Source organism: Myotis myotis, unplaced genomic scaffold (assembly GCF_014108235.1).
Source record: "Myotis myotis isolate mMyoMyo1 unplaced genomic scaffold, mMyoMyo1.p scaffold_m19_p_6, whole genome shotgun sequence".
In the NCBI taxonomy this organism is placed as follows: Eukaryota; Metazoa; Chordata; class Mammalia; order Chiroptera; family Vespertilionidae; genus Myotis; species Myotis myotis.
The window spans coordinates 64,417,414-64,438,644 of record NW_023416368.1 but is presented as its reverse complement, the minus strand read 5'-3'; the positions used below and the strand labels follow the sequence as shown (position 1 = coordinate 64,438,644).

General features: G+C 41.7%; 1 protein-coding gene across 1 annotated transcript in view; it reads right to left on the bottom strand.

Moving 5' to 3' along the window:
* Window positions 1–12,996, bottom strand: part of CUNH4orf45 (chromosome unknown C4orf45 homolog) — a 67,840-nt gene extending 54,844 nt beyond the window's left edge. The window contains exon 1 of the mRNA XM_036314016.1: window positions 12,936–12,996. Within this exon, the coding sequence (XP_036169909.1) occupies window positions 12,936–12,996 (61 nt within the window). The remainder of the gene's footprint in view (window positions 1–12,935) is intronic.
* Between the last annotated feature and the right edge of the window lie 8,235 nt (window positions 12,997–21,231).

Sequence of the window (21,231 nt, the reverse complement as noted above, 5' to 3'; positions counted from 1 at the left end):
TAGTACTTTGTTTTATGCTTTCTTTCTACTGGTACATTGTCTTTTCAAATGTATGAGATGGGTATTTCATCTTCTACATCTACCTTTTTGTAGAATCCCCTAAATTTTCAATATGAATTGCAACTTAATTTTTCTCAAGTGCTGTCATCACAGTGATGGTAATAAAATCATATGTTTACTGAATTACAGGAAAATCAGTTTGGGGACTCCTAAGGCCTACAAGAAATGTAAATAATTGAACTATATTATTAGATGTTAATTGACTCTAAAGGAGCAGAATTAGCAAGTCCCAGAGTTGTTTTGCCTTTGGTCTCTTTCCCTTCCTTGACCAATATGCAAATGCAGGAAAAGCCTGGAGCCTGACACACAATAAATATTTGTGGAATAAATGAATATGTGTGTGATATGCATGTGATAGAAAGAGCTCCCTGATTGGAGGAAGGGAGAAATCCACTGTCTCATGTGAACCAATCAGGTGCAGACCACTCAGCAACACACTTAGTAGTGTTGTACTTCTGCAGGAATGATTCAGTTTGTGTTTTAAAAATATATTTTTATTGATTTCAGAGAAGAAGGGAGAGGGAGAGAGAGAAACATCAAGGATGAGAGAGAATCATTCATCAGCTGCCTCCTGCACACCCCACACTGGTGATCAAGCCGCAACCCAGGCATGTGTCATGTTGGCCAGGCTGATTCAGTTTTTTAAATACAGCTAATAATTTTTCACTTAGAAACACTTTTCTTTACAAGTGTAGCAAAGCATTTAGAATTGAAATTTAGTTATTGCTTAGTCTTTTTTTTCTTTTTAATCACAAGCCAGGAACAATAGTACAACTTCCGGGCATTTGTCTTTATGCCTTTGCAAATATTGTAATACAAAGGTGTCAAGATTTGCTAGCTCAACAGAAGAGAAATAGTCTGTTAGAAAGGAGAGAGTTAGAACAAAAAAAATTCAATTTTATATATTGCTTTGCATTGTAATTTATGCATAAATATGAATAACATATATTAAAACCTAAAATCTTGTGAAATTAAACTGACTAATGATGTTAGCTATTTAAAAGTTGCCTAAGTGCTTACTACATGCTCAGTGTTAGGCTGATGAGGCAAAATGATCAGGCTTGATCCGGCCCTCAGAGAACTTATAATCTACGTAAGAAAACTGCCCTACACACGGAACAGCTAGCCCAGAGCTGGGCAGGCTGCCTTTCATTAAAAAAGAAATACAACGAAAGGCGTGACCGATGAGAATTAGTCATGGAAAATATGGGCCTTGTGCAGGACTTGGAAAGATCAATGAAGTCAGCACACAGGTCTGAAAAATTAGAATTTGTAATTTAAAAAGTATAAGCCTACAATCAAATGCATGTGAAATGTGGGGATGGGACTCAGTTCCATTTTCCTGCTGTCTGTATAAGAGAAATGGAATGTTAAGCAGATTTCCAATATCACTGCCAGTGTCCATTCGTCAGACCACGGTGACATGTGTAGTTTCATATGAAACATCTCACAGTTGCCCACCCTCTTCAAACGCTGGCTATTGCTGGCAGCAGACGAAGAAATGAAAGCGATACACGTGGACCCATTAGCTGAACTCTCTTTAACCCACTTACTATTGCAGTGTCCACAAATTATAAAATGACATTATTTTGCTCCATCTGGTGCTAATTATCAGTGGGGAGAAATGCAACGACTTAACAACTACAGATCTTTTTCTAGTTTCTAATTTCTAGTTAGTAAAAAAAAGGGAAAGGATGAATTCTGTTATTCTTTTCTTTTCCCTTCTCTCTTGGGGAGGAGCACTTTGTAGATTGCCATCTTTTCTGAGTTATTTTTCTACGTTTTCTTCGGTAACCCCTTGTGGTTGCAGCCTCCTTACTTCACACTTGTTTGTCACTTAAAAAGGCTAAAGTGGGGGGTCCTACTGGGCTCTCCATTTCTCGTGTTTCTTACAGCAGACTGCCTCCCACAGAGACACACCATGAGCAGCAGCTGGGCCCCTGGAAGATGGAGAGGGTTAAATGCATTCCCTTTGAACCATCTGATCCCCTCCCATTGCTTCCCACAATGCATCTGCAATATCTTTACTTTTCTATTTCTACTAAAAAGCAAATGTCTGTCTTATAAGAGCAGGACCACGAGCAAGCAGTGCCCTGGAAAGCTCTGTAGGAGGGTGGAGAGAGGAGCGCCTGGGTGCTTAGAATACAGGTTGGAGGAAGCAGGTGGACAGAAGCTTCTTGTCTAAAATCTGTTTCTGGATGTTGCTCTCAGCAGCGCTCTGTTAGTGAACAAACCATATACAACATGGAGAAAGCAGTGTTGGATGAGAGAGGAAGATCTTATGGAGGACTCCCTCTTCTTTCCAACAGCACACTCATCTACCCCAGGGAAAGAAATGAACAAAAGTAGTGAATAATGGTGCCTTCCTTCTGCATTGTCCTCTGTGCTGAGATCATTATTGACCTGGTTTAGAGATAAACAGGTATCCAGATGACTCTCTCGATAGCAGAATTATTGGTGAAACATATAAATCGGAGCCTAGATAGTATGATGGAGGAAAAGGCCCTAGACTGCAAACTTCTCAAGGAATTGTCAACCCTTCAGCTCATTCATGCCTTCCCTCCACAAACGTTTTTAGTGTACTCCACATTAGGTGGCCCTTGGTGCCATCTGCCTAGCCTTTGAAGCTGGAACCAGGAAGAAGGTGAGTCCCAGAAGTCCTGCTCCTCACCCCCAGCTGGAGCGCCAAAATACCCAGCTTCACAAGAACAACTCTGGTTGTGGTATACCCAGCACTGAGCGGCGACCCCCACCAGGTCAGCAAAGTGATTCAGATGCTGGTTAACAAGCAACACATCAAAGCAGTGGGTCCAGGCAATGTGGGTTTGTAAGATAAATTGCAACCTACAGGGATTAACTGGACCCAAATAGGTCTCTTATGCCTCTAAGCCTCCAAATTGGTTGATGTAAGTGAAAAATGGGCCTTTTTGTCACAGTGCTAAATACCTGGCCCAGAAATCAATGAAGCTGCCCAACCAACGTGGCTCAGTGGTTGAGCGTCAACCTATAAACCAAGAGGTCATGGTTCAATTCCCAGTCAGGCACATGCCCAGGTTACAGTCTCCTATCCCCAGTGTGGGAGGCAGACGATCAATGATTTTTCTCTCATCATTGATGTTTCTATCTCTCTCTCCCTCTCCCTTCCTCTCTGAAATCAATAAAAATATATTTTAAAAAGAAATCAATGAAGCTGAAGAAGGAAGCATGGAATGCTCTGAAGGAGCTGCCCAGACCAATGAGGTGAGCCAACTTATCAGCAACAGTGAGCATGGGCTGCAACATCCCCTGGTGGCCCGCACCCACCTTCTGAGCATGGCAAAAATGTGTCCATCACTTCACATCCGCCTTCCACATTGCACACAAATGTGTTTTGCTGCCCAGCCTACCCCAAAGCTATGCAGAGCAAAGCATTCTGGGAAACGCAGTTCTAGCTTTGGTAAGTTGACAGCACAAACCCACCACATTTAGGTTATGGCCACAAGTTCAGTCTAGCTAACATGTTATGGTGGTCCTCTTCTTTGCACTTGACATGATTTATTTGACTCTAACATTAGGTAATACATATCAACTAATGATGGGAGCTAGACAAATACATGAACTGCTATCATTAAACAGGGGGGAAAAATAAAGTTCAGAACATAAAAAGGGAGAGATTTTTATTTTTTACTCCAAGCAAGTATAATGGCCCAGAATGCTGGTCTTGCTCTCTTTGAAACATTTGAGGCCATATTGTTGCTGGAAAGATGTTGAGATAGATTCAGGGTGGTCTTCTTGGGTTTACAGTAGATGTGCTGATGCAACTGGTCTTTAGTCAAGGGGAACCGCAGTTCCAGGTCAGAGGTAAAAAGGCCAGTGATTACCACCTTATGTAACTGGGCAAGATGCCTCAGAGTGGAGGTAGACGTCTATCTACCTAGCATTTCTGTGGAATAGCCTGGACCTTCTCCTCTTTCTCTGATGGAGTGCAAGGGAGGAAGTTAACAATGACTTATATATGAGGCAACTCTTGCCGGGTGTCCTGACATCATGAACACTTCCCATCCTGCTTTGTGCAGAACTCAGAGGACGAATTCTATCTTCACCTTGACCTGGGGAGGCTGGCCTGGCAAGGGCCGCAACTAAGGGTCAGAGTTAGGGTGACCAACCCATCCCAGTCTTTGCACTGAAAACTCAGTGTCCAGCAAGCTCCTTGAACTGGGTAAACTGAGACAGTTGGTCTTCCTAATAATGTGGGTGTGACTACGACACAAATTCTCCAGTGGGACAACAGGAGAAGTTAAAGCCAGAGAAGAGAACAAAGTAAATGTCCAAGGAGGCGACACTAGCCATCTGGCCTGCTGGATTTACCGGGTGGGGGTGGGAGTGGGCACAGGAAACCAGCTCTGTACTGGGGCTGAATTTCAAAGCTCTGGTCAAGATTCCCTAAATGTCTCCTTTGGTATCAATTTTTTAAAAATGTAAACAAAGATCCACTAGGGTTTGTGGTGATCTCTGCACAGCTATTTTTGTAACTGTGGAAAAGAAGAGAATAGGGAGAGATTGCAGAGTGGGTATAGGGGTTAAAGGTTGATATCAGCCCTTTGGTGAAGGGAGGAGATAGGAGATCTAAATATTTGTGATCCCTTTTGATGAACTGACTACAAGAATGGCCATCATGGTAGACATTGTTGAAGCTGCCATCGGTAGGAGTCACTTGCTCAAAATGTCATCTGCTCCATTGTGTCTAGTTGAGATGTGAGAGAGTGAGGGCCGGCCAACTGAAGTAGCCCTGACCTTGGACCCTCTGCCCTGGGCCTGGCAGGGGTGTGGTGTTTTTCCCTTTCCATTTATCTGTGGCACTACCCTCTCCCACCTTCGGTGAACTCTCTGCTTTAAGAGATGGCCCTTTCTGTTCAAGACATAATTTGCCTTTGGGCACACTCTCAGCCCCCACATGTATGTTTCAAAGTCAAAACATTTTAAGCTCAGCACTCTGTCATCATGTCAGGTGAATCACAGTGGTGAGGTGAACATTCACATGTAGTTTCTGTCTGAGTTTGTTACATCATCACAGAAAAATGGCTGGACAAACTCTCATCCAAATTTGGAGATAATGTTTGAGACAGTCTGGCCTAAAGGCTGGATGTTGCAAAAGGCTATCACTCTTCCAAAGTCGTGCTCCAGAGCCATTAACACTGTGACTGCAGCCAGATGAAAATGCTGTGGGCCAGGACGCCCATGGGCCTCAAACTCCAAACCATGAGTGCAGAGGCTTGCAACCTTCCAGGCTGGTTGTGAATGACAGCTTCCCCTGGCCGCTGTCAGGGCTCAGAGCGCCCTGGGGGAGGAGCAGCAGGGAGTTGTTTATTTAACAATGATTAATGGGGTTCCTGACCTGTATGTAGACGAATGTAAATAACTTCCTAGTGTATAGTCCTCACACACAATAATCCATAGCTAGACAGTGTTTCTGGAGCACGCCCCTCCCTGGGAAGCAAAGGTGGAGTTATCACAGTATTGGGGATTTACTGCAAACTCTCATCTCAATATTTATCTTCTGAGTAATTATATGTCCCAGGTCAATGATAAGCAATCTTTTTTTTTTTTTTTTTTTTTTTTTTTGTATCCCTGCAGACAAGAGACGTCGACATTCCTCAGGGCATTTCCACACGTCAAAGGGTGGGTATGTGCGTGCATAGGCACATGCATACCGTGTGAAGGGTGGTGATGGGGAAGTGAGTGTGGCTCTAAGGTGGATCCTGTGTTCTAAGTGGCCACACAAGCCTCAGGAAAGGACATGAATGAGATTTACCACGTCAGTTCCTAGGATTGTAGAATTGTAGGTTTGCTTTTTAAAAAAATGTCTTTACTTAGCCCACATGACTAGCATGTCTACTTTGTTCTGCTTCTGTTTTGTGAAAAAGGGTGGTAATAGCTACTTAGCTTGTAAATTGGAGTTTGAACGAGTCTGAAAAACCTCTAATAGAAAGAGATGTAGGAGGTATTATTTCCTTGCTATGAACAAAGAATTTGTCAGACGCGAATGCTGTCAACATTTATTCACTAATCTTCCTAAACTTCAGATAGCTTTGTTTGCATACATTTTGACTACTTAGATTCCTAATTATCCTGTCATCAGTGACATAATTCATTGGGCTGAAATTTTTAGTTCATTTTTATATGATCACTTACAGAATGATATAATGCACATTAATTTGAAGTATACAAATGTTTCTGTTCTTCTTTTTAAAATTGTGGGTTTCTAAATTACTTTTAAAATTCAGTGGCTGTGAGCTGAGACTTCTGATCTTCTAACTGGAGGCAAGTTAGACCTCGCAGAGTAATAGAACTGGAGGGCGTGTGAGCTTCCAGGAGTAGAATGGGCACAGCTCCTATTGCCCTGGGGCCTACTGTGCTCCCCTACTGTGTCACGTGGCATCCTGTATCACTTTCTCTTGGTGTGCTTGTTTAACATGCAGGTGCTAGGGCCCCAGAAACTCTGAATTTGGGGAATTCTGGATTCAAAAAAGTCTCCATCCCTAGCCAGTTTGGCTCAGTGGATAGAGCGCCGGCCTGCAAACTGAAAGGGTCCCGGGTTCGATTCCTGCAAGGGCATATGCCTGGGTTGCAGGCTCGATCCCCAGTAGGGGTCGTGCAGGCGGCAGCCAATCAATGATTCTCTCTCATCATTGATGTATGTGTCTCTCTCTCCCTTTCCCGTCCTCTCTGAAACCAATAAAAGTACATATATTTTTTGGAGTCTCCATAAGTGGTTCTTCAGCATATTAAATTTTGAGAATCAGTGCCCTGGATTTGGGATTGTGGTCAGCTAAGAGAGCCCTCCAGGGAGATCTTCGTTTTATTGGTAGTAGAATGTGACAAAGAACCCCAAACTGGATGTGGCTCACATCTCATGGCTCACCGTGGATCTTTTCTCCTCGGTAGCCACCTCCCTCCCCCAGTTATGCACTGGTGAGTTTCCATCATTGTTTACTGAACTTGGGAGCTGCTGCGTCTATTTAGTCCAGCTGCTTAGGGTTCATGGCTCTGTCCTCTGGTGCTCCCACCTCCCTCCCCAAGGCAGGTCCCTTGGCTAATGAGAATGAGGTTTAGGAATACACCAAATCTCCCCTTGGCTCTGCCAGATTTCTTCAGCTGGTTCTAGGTCCTTGTCAGAGAAACTCCATCCTCCTCAGACTCTGCTTGGAGATGAGGCGGTAGGTCTCCACGCGACATCAGAGCCTGGCTACAGAGCAGGGGCAAGCAGTGCAGCTATTTCTTCCCTTTACATGGCCGCCTCTCCTGCAATTCTGTAGTTTCCAGAAATTATTTCCTTTCTTTTAGAAACTGCTGCCCCACATACATGATTTGAGCAGATACTCGAGTTGCGGTGCCTTTCCGTGGCGTTATGCTTAGAGGTATGGATAAGCTTCTATCTGCCTCGGACTGTTCCTGGAGCGTATTTCTCTTAAAGATGATACTTGTGATCAAAGGGACCTTTTATTAAGCTCTGTGAGAGGTTTGCCCTTTTCTGAGATAAGTGCTGGCAATTGGGGTTAGCAAGACAGTGTGGCACTTCATTTTTTGTCACTTGTTGTGAGTGAAACTGATTAGGATCATGCCCAGCGGGTGTCCAAAGTAAAGTGCTTCCTTGCTGGAGTTCAACACGTGCTTCCTCTCCTTTTGCAGGAGAGGGCGGGGGGACAGAAGAAGGAAACAAACACAAAATAAGGAGACAAATGTAATGTCTATAATGAAAGACTTCCCATTGGGGCACCCAATGCAGCTCTTTCTATTCTTCCTGACCATAGAATGACATGTCGTTTCCATCAACTGAGATTACAGGCATTAATGAGGTTTATAAGTAATATTCCAAAATCTGCCATTCTACCATAATAGCTTTTTCATGGAGCTTGTTTTCTTCAGTATTATTTAGGTCAGATTTATAGGAAAATCCAAAAGGCCAATAGTGAACAGGTAAAACAAATATATATATTTGTGTGGGCTCTAATGATTAGAAACACCATGCTTCTGGGCCAATGACTTCACTAGCCCGCAGTTTACTTATATTGCTAGTGATCTGCGTCAGATGATAATAGTTAACATGTACATGGCACTCACCACATGCCAGGTACTGTTCTAAGCATTCTGTGTACTTTGACTCACTTGAAATTCCTAGAAACCCTATGAAGGGGGTATTATTGCTGTTCTACAGATGTTATAGCTGAGACACAGAGAGGAAAATATCTTGTCCAAGGTCACAGTAGTAAATAGTGGAGCCGACAAGTTTAGATCCTCATTACTCAATGTGTGGTCCCTGGACCACAGCATAGCATCACCTGGGAATTTGGTAGAATTGCAGATTCCCAGGCTCCCAAGTCAAGACCAATGGAACCAGCATCTGCATTTTAACAGGACTCCCCAGGTGATTAATATACACATTACAGTTTCAAAGCCACTCGTTTAGATCATCTTAGATTATTGCTCTCTGTACCCTTTAAAAGCTTGCTTAAATCTTCAGACGTTGGGAATAAACTGTACTTTGTTGGTTTATTATGAAAAAATAGAATTTTCAGGGTGATTTTTGTGTTCTCTCCCAGCACCTCCCTCCTCCAGATAATGAGCTTCTCAAGGAAAAAATTAGTATAACTACTTAAGAAAAGTTTTTTAAATGTTGTTAAAGTTGTGGTCTATGCAGGCACCTTCGTTTCATTAAATCATCATAGCAAACCTTATGGAATAGGTACTACTATTCACAAGTTACAGATGAGAAAACTGAGGTCAGAAAGGGTAAGAGGAAAAGCCAAAATTGTGTCTAAGTTTATCACCTTGGTTTCCTGAAATAGGATCTTCATGCTTACTTCCATTTCCTATAAGGTTGCCCACTAAACAATCAACTAGTCTTTGACAAAAGAATTTTTTCAAGCACAGTTTCAACAACATTTTTTTTTTTTTGCTTAATCCTGAGTATTTCTTCCTGATTTAAAGAGGCTATATTAATGTAATCTATAGGGTATCAACTTTGGAAAGTTAAATCAAAATCCAGAAAGGCAAATAAGTCTTTCTTCCCATCTTAGTTTATGTAATAAAGGCATTTATTATTCTAAACAAACACACACACACACACACACACACACACATACAAAAAAAAAAAAAAAAAAAAAACACAGAAAAACTAGAGTATAAGACAAAGCTTGTCCTTAGAAGTTCTCTTGGTTTAGATGTTTTCAAAGTGGTAGCAACAACTAATGATTTTTTCTTGCAAATCGCATTAGCGATGACTTAGATGACCAGCAGTTTAGGAAGGATTGGTTTGGAACTGCTGTCCCTCAGGCAAATCACATTCTATGATTATAGAATAAAATGCAGATTAGCCACCCAAATGTTTCAGTGCCATTAAAATGTGTAAGCTTTTGTCATAATTTCATTTTTACAAATCTAAACTATTTGCTTTGTGAATTATAGTGTTGAGACTGACGCTGAATTTGCAGTCAGGAATATTTTATTCTTTCTTCAAAAAGGAAACCACTGGCAGTTCAGTGTGAAGTCATTTTCTATTTTTAAAATAATTGAATTCGAGACATAACTATTAGTGTGGCAGTTTCAAAGGGCAAAAAAATGAGATGAATAAATGGGTCTGAAACCCAGGCTAATGGAGCAATGCTTTTCAAAATTACATACACATTTATGTAGTATTTCTCCTACCACTTATAGTTTCATTCATCATATTGCTTTCAGCCATGTCCTAGAGAGTATTTCCAATTCTAATACATTTCTAACAGAAATTGTGATCATTCCTTTATAAGGTAGAATTCTGCAATATTCTTGGTTTACATGAGCAGATTTTCTAGTAGATATAGGATGGCTGACTAAATACATTCCTATTTTTATTCAGTCAAATATTCGGATGTAATACACATAAATACATCATATAAAAAGGGGGCAGGCAGAGGTTTACAGCCTTCTGACCAAGGCTGTGTGATATTGAGCAAGTCACTTAGCTCTCTGGACCTCATCATCCCCATCTGAAAAATGATGGGTTAAATTAGATGATCTCTTATGGTGCCTTTTAAATTGAGCATCCCCTATTAATTATTCCATAAATCTCTTGGATTTGGATCAGAGTCACATTCCTAGGTATTTACCAGATTGGTTTTGAAAACATAGCCACACAAAGTCAGCACACAAATGTTTACAGAACTCTTTTTCAGAATTGCTAAAAACTGCAAGCAATCCAAACTTCCTCTCATAGGTGAGTAGAGAAACAAATAGTGGTACATCCAGACAATGAAACATTATTCAGTGATAAAAAGAAATGAACTCTTAAGCCACAAAAAGACATGCAGGAACATTAGATGCATACTGGCAAGTGAAAGAAGCCAATCCGAAAAGGCTACATAGTGTATGATTCCAGCTCCATGACATTCAGGCAAAACTATAGAGACAGTGAAAAGATCAGTGGTAAGGACTTAAATAGACACGTTTCAAAAGAGGACATACAGAAGGCCAAGAGACATATGAAAACTTGCTCAAAGTCACTAATCATCTGAGAGCTGCAAATCAAAACAGTAATGAGATACCATCTCATACCTGTCAGAATGGATACCATCAACAAATCAACAAACAACAAGTGCTGATGAGGATGCGGAGAAAAAAGGAACCCTTATGCACTGATGGTGGGAATACAGACTGGTGCAGCTACTGTGAAGACAATATGACATTTACTCAGAAAATTAAAAATGGAACTTCCATTTGACACAGTAATCCCACTCCTAGGAATATATCCCAAGAAATCAGAAACACCAATCAGAAAGGACATATGCACCCCTATGTTCATAGCAGCACAATTTACCATAGCTAAGATTTGGAAACAGCCTAAGTGCCCATCATCAGATGAGTAGATTAAAAAACAGTGGTACATCTACACAATGGAATACTATGCTGCTATAAAAAAGAAGGAAGTTTTACCATTCACAACAGCATGGATGGACCTGAGCATTATGCTAAGCAAAATAAGCCAGTCAGAGAAAGATAAATATCACTAATTTATGGAATATAATGAACAACATAAACTAATGAACAAAAATAGATCCAGAGACAGAGAAGCATTGAACAGACCATTAAACTTCAGAGGGAAGGCAGGGGAGTGGGGTGGTAAAAGACCAACCAAAGGACTTGTATGTATGCATTATAAGCATAGCCAATGGACACAGACACAGTGGCGGGGGGCTGGTGGCCAGGGAGCGTTCAAGAGGGAAAAAGGAGACATATGTAATACTATATATAATACTCTAAACAATAAAGAATTTTTTTTTTTAAAAAAAAAGGAAAAGATCAGTGGTTGCCAGGAGTTTGGGAAGAGAAGAGAAGGAAATGAGTAGATTGAAGCACAGGGATGTTTAGAGTGGCGGCGCTATTCTATACGATTCTAGAATGATGGGTATGGAACCTATGGATTTGTCAAAACCTATAAATTTTACAGCACAAAGAACAAACCTGATGTATATAAATTTTTAAAAAATCATTTAGGAGATTCCAGGAAAAAATTCAGTCTGTGACAAGAGAATCTAACTGTATTACACGGCAGCACTGAAAGGGGGAGGAGGGGGCGGTGGGGAGAGGAGATGACCTAAGTAACTTTGGAAATGAGTAGAACCTGTATATTTTAAGCAAAGGGAACCGCAAGGAAGCACATTACTCCAGTTGATAAAGTTCTTTTTGTTTTGTTTGTTTGCTGGTCATGGAGTACAGGTTCACAATTCTGATCCTTGTACACATGCACATGTAAACAAGTCAGTCAATGGCAAATAGCTGGGGCCAGATTTCTGATGACTGGAGTGGGAGTTGACATAGAAGCAAGGGGATATGCTCATAAAATATGCTCATTATTTAAACTTATAAAGGAAATAAGATGAATTTTAGTTTCTTTCTTACAGACTTATCACAACTAGTAGATTCCATTTAATTACATCTTATTTTAATTCTACACACATACACCACCCAAATCATTTCCAACAAGTTAAAGGAACAAAATGCAAGCCAACAATTTTACTAGGTCAAATGCACACCTTGCTCAAAGTGTTGTCAAGCAGATATGTCAAGTTTATAAAAGTACGTGAAGATTAAATCAATAATAATTAAAATTTGATCAAGGTACTTTTTATTAGCATCAAAGTAGTTCCTCTTACACACAACAAACTTTATGATATAGAATTTGTGAAAGCTCAGCTATAGTGAGAACTGGGATGTCACAGATCTGTTTGAGGAGGTACAGTGTTGATGCCCAGGCTGAGTATGCACAATAAGAGTAGCAATATCATACAAAATAAATATATATAAAATGATTATGTCATTCTTTTTTATTTATTGGTTGGTGAGAGAAAGAGGAGAGAGAGAGAGAGAGAGAGAGAGAGAGAGAGAGAGAGAGAGGAGAGAGAAGCATCAATTTGTTGTTCCACTTATTTATTCATTTATTGGTTCATTCTTATATGTGCCCTGACAGGGAATCAAACTCACAACCTTAGCATATCGATGACACTCTAACCCAGTGGTTCTCAACCTTCCTAATGCCGTGACCCTTTAATACAGCTCCTCATGTGGTGGTGACCCCCAATTTCATTGTTACAAATTGAACATAATTAAAGCATAATGATTAATCACAAAAACAATATGTAATTATGTATGTGTTTTCCGATGGTCTTAGGCGACCCCTGTGAAAGGGTTGTTCGACCCCCAAAGGGGTCGTGACCCACAGGTTGAGAACCGCTGCTATCCCATTGGGCTACCTGATCAGGGCCAATTCTTGTATCCATTATGTGAGTATCATATATGAGCATCATATGGGTGAGGGATAAAGTTTAGATCTCCTTGTGAAAGCATACAGAAAATCTCTTTACCTGTAAAAATCATGCGTTTTCCCACTGTGGCAGAGATGGGCTCTCGATATGCAATAGACATTATGGCCAAGGCCTGAACTGTGCCACTGGATTTGGTTCCTCAGCTTCCTCAGAACAGTTTATCTGCACCAGCAAGACTCAAAGACACTGTGGTCTTTACTCTCCCTGTCTGTGGTCTCAACAGACTGGTTGCTAAGGACTCTTTATGACAGAGAGAGGGTGTTCCAACAGAGTTCAGTATTCCAACCTCCAAGAACGGACAGATGCAGTGGTAGTATTCCCAGGAATTGTATCCAATAATATATTTTCTTTATCTATGAATATCAAGTCAGAACAGACCTTCTCAGGTACTAGATCTAGAAAAGGCTTGTCACAGATGGCCTGGCAGGGTCAATCAACATTGCCCAAAGAAGGTTCTGCAGAGGGGTGTTCTTGCAAAAAAAAGCAAGCAAAAACCTTAAAGCATGGTTAACTGCATTTGGAAAACTTGGAGTAGACAAAATTATGTTAATGTTGACATTATTGCAGATACCCCTCTACTTCTCCCCTTTGCCCACCTTCACTCGCTCCCACCTCCCCGTCCTTTGGTCTTCACCAAACTATCCTATATAATAAAAGCCTAATATGCTAAGTGTCCCGTCGGCTGGTCAGCCGTTCAATCAATCAAAGTGTAATATGCTAATGATATGCTAAGGCCATTCAACTGCTCACTATGATGTGCACTGACCACCAGGGGAAGGCACTCCAACTGGCAGATGAGCTTGCTGCTGGGGTCTGGCTGATCGGGACTGAGAGAGACAGGCCAGACATGCCCTGGAGCCCTCCTGCGGTCCCTCCCTGGCTGGCCAACCTCCCACATCCCTCCCTGGCCCCGATAGTGCACGGGTGGGTCCCTTGGCCTGGCCTGTGCCCTCTCACAATCTGGGACCCCTCAGGGGATGTCAGAGAGCCAGTTTCAGCCCAATCCTGCAGGCCAGGCAGAGGGACCCCACTGGTGCATGAATTCGTGCACTGGGCCTCTAGTTGTATATATATTTCTTTCCAATCCCAAGTTCTAATACTTCCTTAAACACAATCTGTGCCTTGGTCATAAGCAATCTATTTATGGTGCCCATAATATGAGAAACTCGAAATTTCATTCTTCTGAGCCTTTATACATGCAATTGGTTCTTCCTATAACATTGTATGCAAATACTTCTTGTCCTCCAAGCCAGAGCCCACACCTCCTCTTCTAGGAAGATGCCTGCAGGCATAGCTAAGCATTTTCTCCTTCACGCCCCTTTAATTTCTATGGTATATTGTGTATACCTATCTTTTTAACTCTTACCACTTTGTTTTGTCTATTTTGTCTGCCTTCCCACTAGAATCTAATTCCCAGGAGTTTATGGAAAAGGCATTTTTATCCAGACCTCGATTTTCAGAGACTGCTATGCAACAGATATTTAATAAAATGTTTGTGAAATGAATGAATGAACAGTAAATTCCAGACTGCCCAAAAATATAATGCTGACCACCTAATAATCCATGGCATGTAAATTCTAATAGTAATTTCAAATTCAGCATTAAATATACGGGGCTCTCTTTTGTTTGTTGAGAGACATGAACATAAAACACTATGTTTGCTAGGGCAGGAGGCAGAGAGATGCACCAGTGTCTCCCTTCAAGGAAGGGCTGAATCTCAGCTGCGGGAAATGCTGTCAGCAGACGACCTCCAGCTGTCAGCAAGTTCAGGGTCTGCTTAAGCTGCAGGGAGCTGCCTCTTTTGTCTGAGGTCAAGCTCTATTAGCGGGCAGCCGGTGTCAGGGGACTAAGTGAGGTGGGGCTCAAACAGCCAGTCATATCGGCTGTTACTTAGTTCTTTCCCTGGTGGGCCAAGGCCTGGCTGAGCCCTCATCACAGGTCAGCTTCTTCCTCTGCCCAATCCTACTCCAGCCTCTTTCTGTCCACAGATGTAGATCCCAAATAAGCATCTTGCCCCCCAACTTCCAGAGAACTGACTTGCGACACAGACAGGAGTGCTTCTTGTTTCAGCTGCTCATCTTCTCACCAGAGTCCTGGCTACTGATCTTCTCAGTAGAAAACACCATCCTGTCATGTCCTTTGGTCATGACCTGCGTGCCTCTTCTTTATCTCCACGTGGGCCCTCTGCAGTTTCGGAAGCTTGCCTAATCTTTCTTAGGTGACCTAGTTCTGGTGACTATAGTCAAGGGGTCTCTATGGTCAGGTGAAAGCTTCTCTCTGAAAATGACCTATTTGTGTGCTTGGAGCTGGCATGTTCCACGGCATCCAAGTTTGAAACCTCCTAGTGGAAGATGGGAACCTGCCCACTGGGTCATCATTTGAAGTTTGCATGATGCTGAAAAGAGAAAGGAAGGAAGAACCTGAATGAGGAAAATTAACTTTTTAGTAACAAAAGCAGAAAATAGAGGAGATCGTGGTTTTTGGCTGGGGACCTCCTATGAATCCATCATGGGAAATGCAGGCTTCCGCTTTGCCTTAAAGACTGTTACAAATCTCACAATCCACTGTGGGCTTAGGGTCAGCAATTCTGGTGGCAAAAGACTGGAGGGAAGTAAAATAGAGGAGAAAAATCAGAGTTAGTTCTTCCCTATGAAATTATTCTGCCAACTCACTACATATTTAGGTTCAATTTTTTTGTTTTGTTTCATTTTTTAGAGATTTAAACAATTATTTTATTTTTAAAATATGTTTTTATTGATTTCAGAGAGAAAGGGAGAGGGGGAGAGAGATAGAAACATCAATGATGAGAGAGACTCATTGATCGGCTGCCTCCTGCACGCTCCACACTGGGGATCAAGCCTGCACCCCACAACCTGGGCATGTGTCCTAACTGGGGATCAAACTGTGACCTTCTAATTCAGCGGTTCTCAACCTGTGGGTCGCGAACAATGAAAATACATCCTGCATATCAGATATTTACATTATGATTCATAACAGTAGCAAAAATACAGTTATGAAGTAGCAACAAAAATAATTTTATGGTTGGAGGTCACCACAACATGAGGAACTATATTAAAGGCTCGCAACATTAGGAAGGTTGAGAACCACGTTGACACTCAACCACAGAACCACACCAGCCTGGCTAAACCATTATTTTATAATTAAGTAAAATATTTACATGGTCCCAAAGTAAAATCCTTAAAATCAGGGATATTTATTTAGAGAAGTCTAGTTTTTATCCTTGTCATCTCCATCTTGTTCATTCCTTTTTCTTGTAGGAAAACTTGTAAAAACTATAAATATATATTTATATTCATACCCTCCCCTTTTTCAGAAAAACAGTAGCAAACTAAACACATGTTTTTTTCCAACTTGTTTTCCACTTAACACATGTGGCAATCACTTACATAAAGATATTTTTCATTTTTTAAAATTGTTGACACTATTACAGATGTCTCCATCCTCCCCCTACCTTTGCCCACCTTCACCCAGCTTCTGGCCCCTCCTCACCTCTGGCCCCTCCTCCCTCTGGCCAACACCAGACTGTGTATATGGGTAACACATATATGTTCTTTGGCTAATCTCTTCTTTCATTCCATCCCCTCCACCCCTATCCCCACTGAGATCTGTCCATCTGTTCCATGTATCCATGCCTCTGGTTCTATTTTGTCAGTTTATTTTGTTCATTAGATTCCACATATTGAGTGAGATCATATGGTATTTGTCTTTCTCTGACTGGCTTATTTCACTTAGCATAATAATCTCCAGGTTTATCCATGCTATTGCAAAAGGTAAGAGTTCCTTTTTTATGCCTGCATAGTATTCCATGGTGTAAATGTACCATCGCTTTTTTATCCACCTATTTACTGATGGGGACTTGGGCTGTTTCCAGATCTTGGTTATTGTAACTAATGCTGCATATATTGTTTCTGATTGGTGTTCCAGTATTCTTAGGATAAATTCCAAGAAGTGGGATCACTACTTCCATTTTTTGTACAGCTTCAAAATACTCTATTGTATGGATTTATCATAATTATTCAACCAGACCTCTTATTAATGGTCATATGGGCTGTTTCCAATCTTTTGCTATTACAAAAAGTGCTATAAAGTATAGCTTTCTTCACACATCTTCTCATATATTTTACAGTACAACTTTGAGATAGATTACTAGCTGTGCAATTGCCAGACCAAAGAAGAAAAACATAAATAAAATTGCTTGATGTTGCCAAATTCTCTATGTTGGTTTTACCATCGTGTATTCCAACCAATAGGGCCTGAGAATGACTACTTCCCCATAGCCTCACCCAGTGTATGTTGTCAAACTTTTGCATATGTCACTTTGGTAGGTAAGAAACAGTGACATAGTAATTCACATTTTTCTTGTTATCAGCAAGATTGAACATCTTTTCGTATGTTTAAGGGCCACGTGCATTATTTTCTATCATATCTGATCATATCTCTTGTGTATTTTACTACAAGCCATTGGCCTTTTTCTGTTCTACTTTTAAACATTCTAAAGAAGGACAACAGATGCATCAACAGAGAATTACAATAAAATGTAGTGAGGGTGTTGATGGTTAGAGTTTTAAAAAAAACAGGCCTGGCTGCTGTGGTTCAGTGGTTGAGCATCCGCCTATGAACCAGGAGGTCACGGTTTAATTCTCAATCAGGGCACATGCCAAGGTTACAGGCTCAATCCCCAGGGAAAGCTGTGTAGGAGGCAGCCAATCAATGATTCTGTCTCATCATTGGTATTTCAATCTCCCTCTCCCTCGTCCTTCTTCTCTGAAATCAATACAAATATATATATATTTTAAAAACACCAGATTTGTTCCTGGAGACATGGGAACGAAAGGAGGATGCCCTGAGTCGGCAGGAGCAGAGGGTGAGGGCTCACAGTGTGGTGAGGCAGGATTTCCCAGAGGAAGTGCCATTTGAACTGTAGGCAAGGGATGGGAGGGGGCTGGAGGATGGGGTGGGCATGGAGGGTATTTTGGACAAAGGGGACAGCTTGAGAAAAAGGCTCAGAGGGGAGAAACAGCTAACAGAACTGTGCATAGCAAAAATACAAGTTCAGCGCTGCAGGAGGTCATAGTCATGGTCATGGCCCAGAGGGGGAGATGGGGCCCAAAGCCATTCCAGGGGCTTGGACTTGATTCTGTAGGCAGTGAGGACCCTTGGTGGGTGTTAAACAGGCAGAGACTGGTCAGTCTTGGGTTTAAATAGAAGATGCTTGACTGTGGGGAGAAGGAGCTTGAGGCGAAAAGCCTGGGGACAGGGCCCCAGCAGGCAGCTGTTGAAGTGGCTCAGGGAGGTGACAATGAGGACCTGAACTACGGCAGAGGTGACAGGAATGGACCAGAGACATTTGGGAAATGTGCTGAACAGAGGTTACAAGGGGTCAGATGACCTCAGTTTTCCTGCTTGGGTGACTGGCAAGTAGTGGTACCACAAATTAGACCCAGAAAACAAAAGTAAGGAAGAAAACCAAGGCCAATCAATAAAGCGAAGTGTTGAGTTGTGTATGCTGCATGACAGGCTAATAGGGCAGTTAAAATTAAGCCCAAATTATCCTAAAATGTTGTGACAGCTACTGAACTTGTTACAGGGGATTAAAGATGATCTGCTGTGGCCACCAGATGCATTTCTGTTAGACAAAACGCCTTTTGTTCATGAAACAATAGCAGCCTCCTCTGCTGAAACTCGGGGTTTGCTGCTTGGCACAAATGGCATGTGACTATTGTCTTCCTTCGCTAATTTCACAGCGACTTCAGAGTTGATCACCACGTCCACAGTACAAGGGGGAGGCCAACGCAGCAGCCCTGCAAAACACATCCCGGACCAACACTTAGGAAAGCATTAAGTTATACACTGCAATGACGTAAAAGCAATACAAACTGGAAACTTTCATTCAGCAGTGGTATGTATCTCTAGGCGAATATAGGTCAGAATTTGCTAAAATTACCCACTAGCATTCAAATATCCTATTACTAAGCACACTTTGCAGACTGGGGAGCTTTGGCACCGGGTACTGGTAAATCTTTCTTTATAACTTTCAGCACAAAATATTTTTTAAATATATTTTTATTGATTTCAGAGAGAAAGGGAGAGGAAGAGAGTGATAGAAACATCAGTGATGAGAGAGAATCATTGATCGGCTGCCTCCTGCACACCCCCTACTAGGGTTTGAGCCCCAAACCCCAGCATGTGCCCTGACCGGGGATCAAACCGTGACCTCCTGGTTCATAGGTCGATGCTCAACCATTGAGCCACACCAGCCGGGCAGCACCAAACATTTTTATATCCTTTCTCTTTATTTCTGTTTCCAGGCAACAATCATGGAAAACACATGGAATGGAGTCACAGACTTGGCTTTAAATCTCAACCACTCTTATTGTGTAACATCGACAAGTTGTTTTTTCTGTAAAATGAGAAGTGTCATGCCTATCTATAGGGCCAAGGAGATAATGTATATAAAATGCTTTTCACCATACATGACACATAGTATCTGCTCAATAAATATTTGCTATAATATTAGTCTTGTCACCCCTCTCCTTCCCCTTTGCCACCCCCAATATTATCTTAGAAAACACACACAATGAATCCAAATTTAAAGTGTGACCACCATGACCTTACTTTTTGTATTTGGACTTGCAAGGCCAGCTCACAAAAGGGTCTATAGTCTTCCTCCTGCTCATTTAGCTGGAATTCAGGTAAGTTGGCACCACAATTATAGTGGTGTTATTTCCTGCCCGTCCAGTCAACCCAACTTCCCACAGTTGCTTTTTCTATAAAAACACAGTTTTTAAACAATTAAAACCACAAAACATTGTCATTGCTATCTCCTAATTGCTAAACCATACATTAAGAAACAATAAATAATTAAAGCAAGTGTTTTAGCAACAATAATGGTCACATCTTCCAAATGTGCAAATAGTTATTGTTACCGAGACTGAGCCCCTCGGGGTTTTTTCCCAGCAATCTGATACAGGGAGAGGTTGCGTAAGGAGCTAACCAAAAGGTACAGGAGAGCAGGAAGCAGAATCAGGACAAAAAGCCACCCTTTTCCCTCCAATGCAGGCAGCTTTCCGCCCCGCTCTGGCTTACAAAAGAATCTGTCCTCTCTTTTTCTCATGCGGCGCTGAGGATATCAGAAGCCTTTGGAATTTGCTCTGATGTTTATGTGGTCTTTCTCTGCACACCAGTTTAATGTTCCATTAAATCGTCTTCGCTGAGCAATGAACAAATATAATTGCAGGCTTACTATGTGCCAAACACTTTCCCGGAAGTTTTCTCATTATCTGCATAGTGATGCTACGGCACAGAATTACTCTCCCCTACTTGTTGATAAGCTCAGTGAGTTCCAGAGTTTAGTGTCACTGCTGTGCTTATTGTCCCCTCATGGCCAAGAATGTAGAATCCCAAGTCTGGTTAATTATTTCTGAGTTGTTACAGCTGAAACCTAAGTTTGATTGCCAACAAACACATTTGTCAAAATGGTACTTTTTGTTGTTGTTGTTAATCCTCTCACCTGAGGATATTTTTTCATTGATTTTTAGGGAGAGTGGAAGATAGAGGGAAAGATAGAGAGAAACATTGATTGCCTCCTGCACAAGCCCCGACCAGGGCCCGGGCCGGGGAGGAGCCTGCAACTAAGGTATGTGCCCTTGATCGGAATCGAACCCGGGACCTTGGTCCACAGGCCGACGCTCTATCCACTGAGCCTGAGCCAAACCAGCTAGGGAAAATGGTACTTTTAATAGGAGTGACATCCTCCCATGTGGTCACAGCTAGAAGCTATTCTCTGTTGTGCTATTGCAACTTCCCAGTCTGTGAATGCAAGTGGTGCAACAGTAACATTCAATCCTCGGTTTTCTTACCCTAATACCCCTCCTACCTTTGAAATCACAGAACATCAATCTACTTCCAAATTTCTCCTCTTTTCTCTCCACCAACACAAATCTCTGGAAGTAACACATGCTTCCTTTACTGCTATCTCATATACTGCTGCTCTTCATACCTCCATTTTAACTTTAATTTTTTCTATTACATTTGACATTCAATATTATATTCGTTTCAGATGTACAGCATTGTGGTTAGACTTTTATATCTTATGAAGTGATCTCCCTGATAAGTCCAGTACCCACCTGGCCCCATACATAGATATTACAATAGTATTGACTATGTTCCCTATGCTGTACTTGGATCCTCATGACTGTTCTAGAACTGCCAATTTATACTTCTTAATCCCTTTACCTTTTACATCCAGTCCCCCAAGTTCCCTCTCATCTGGCAACCCGCAGACCGTTCTTTGTAACTATGAGTCTGTTTCTAT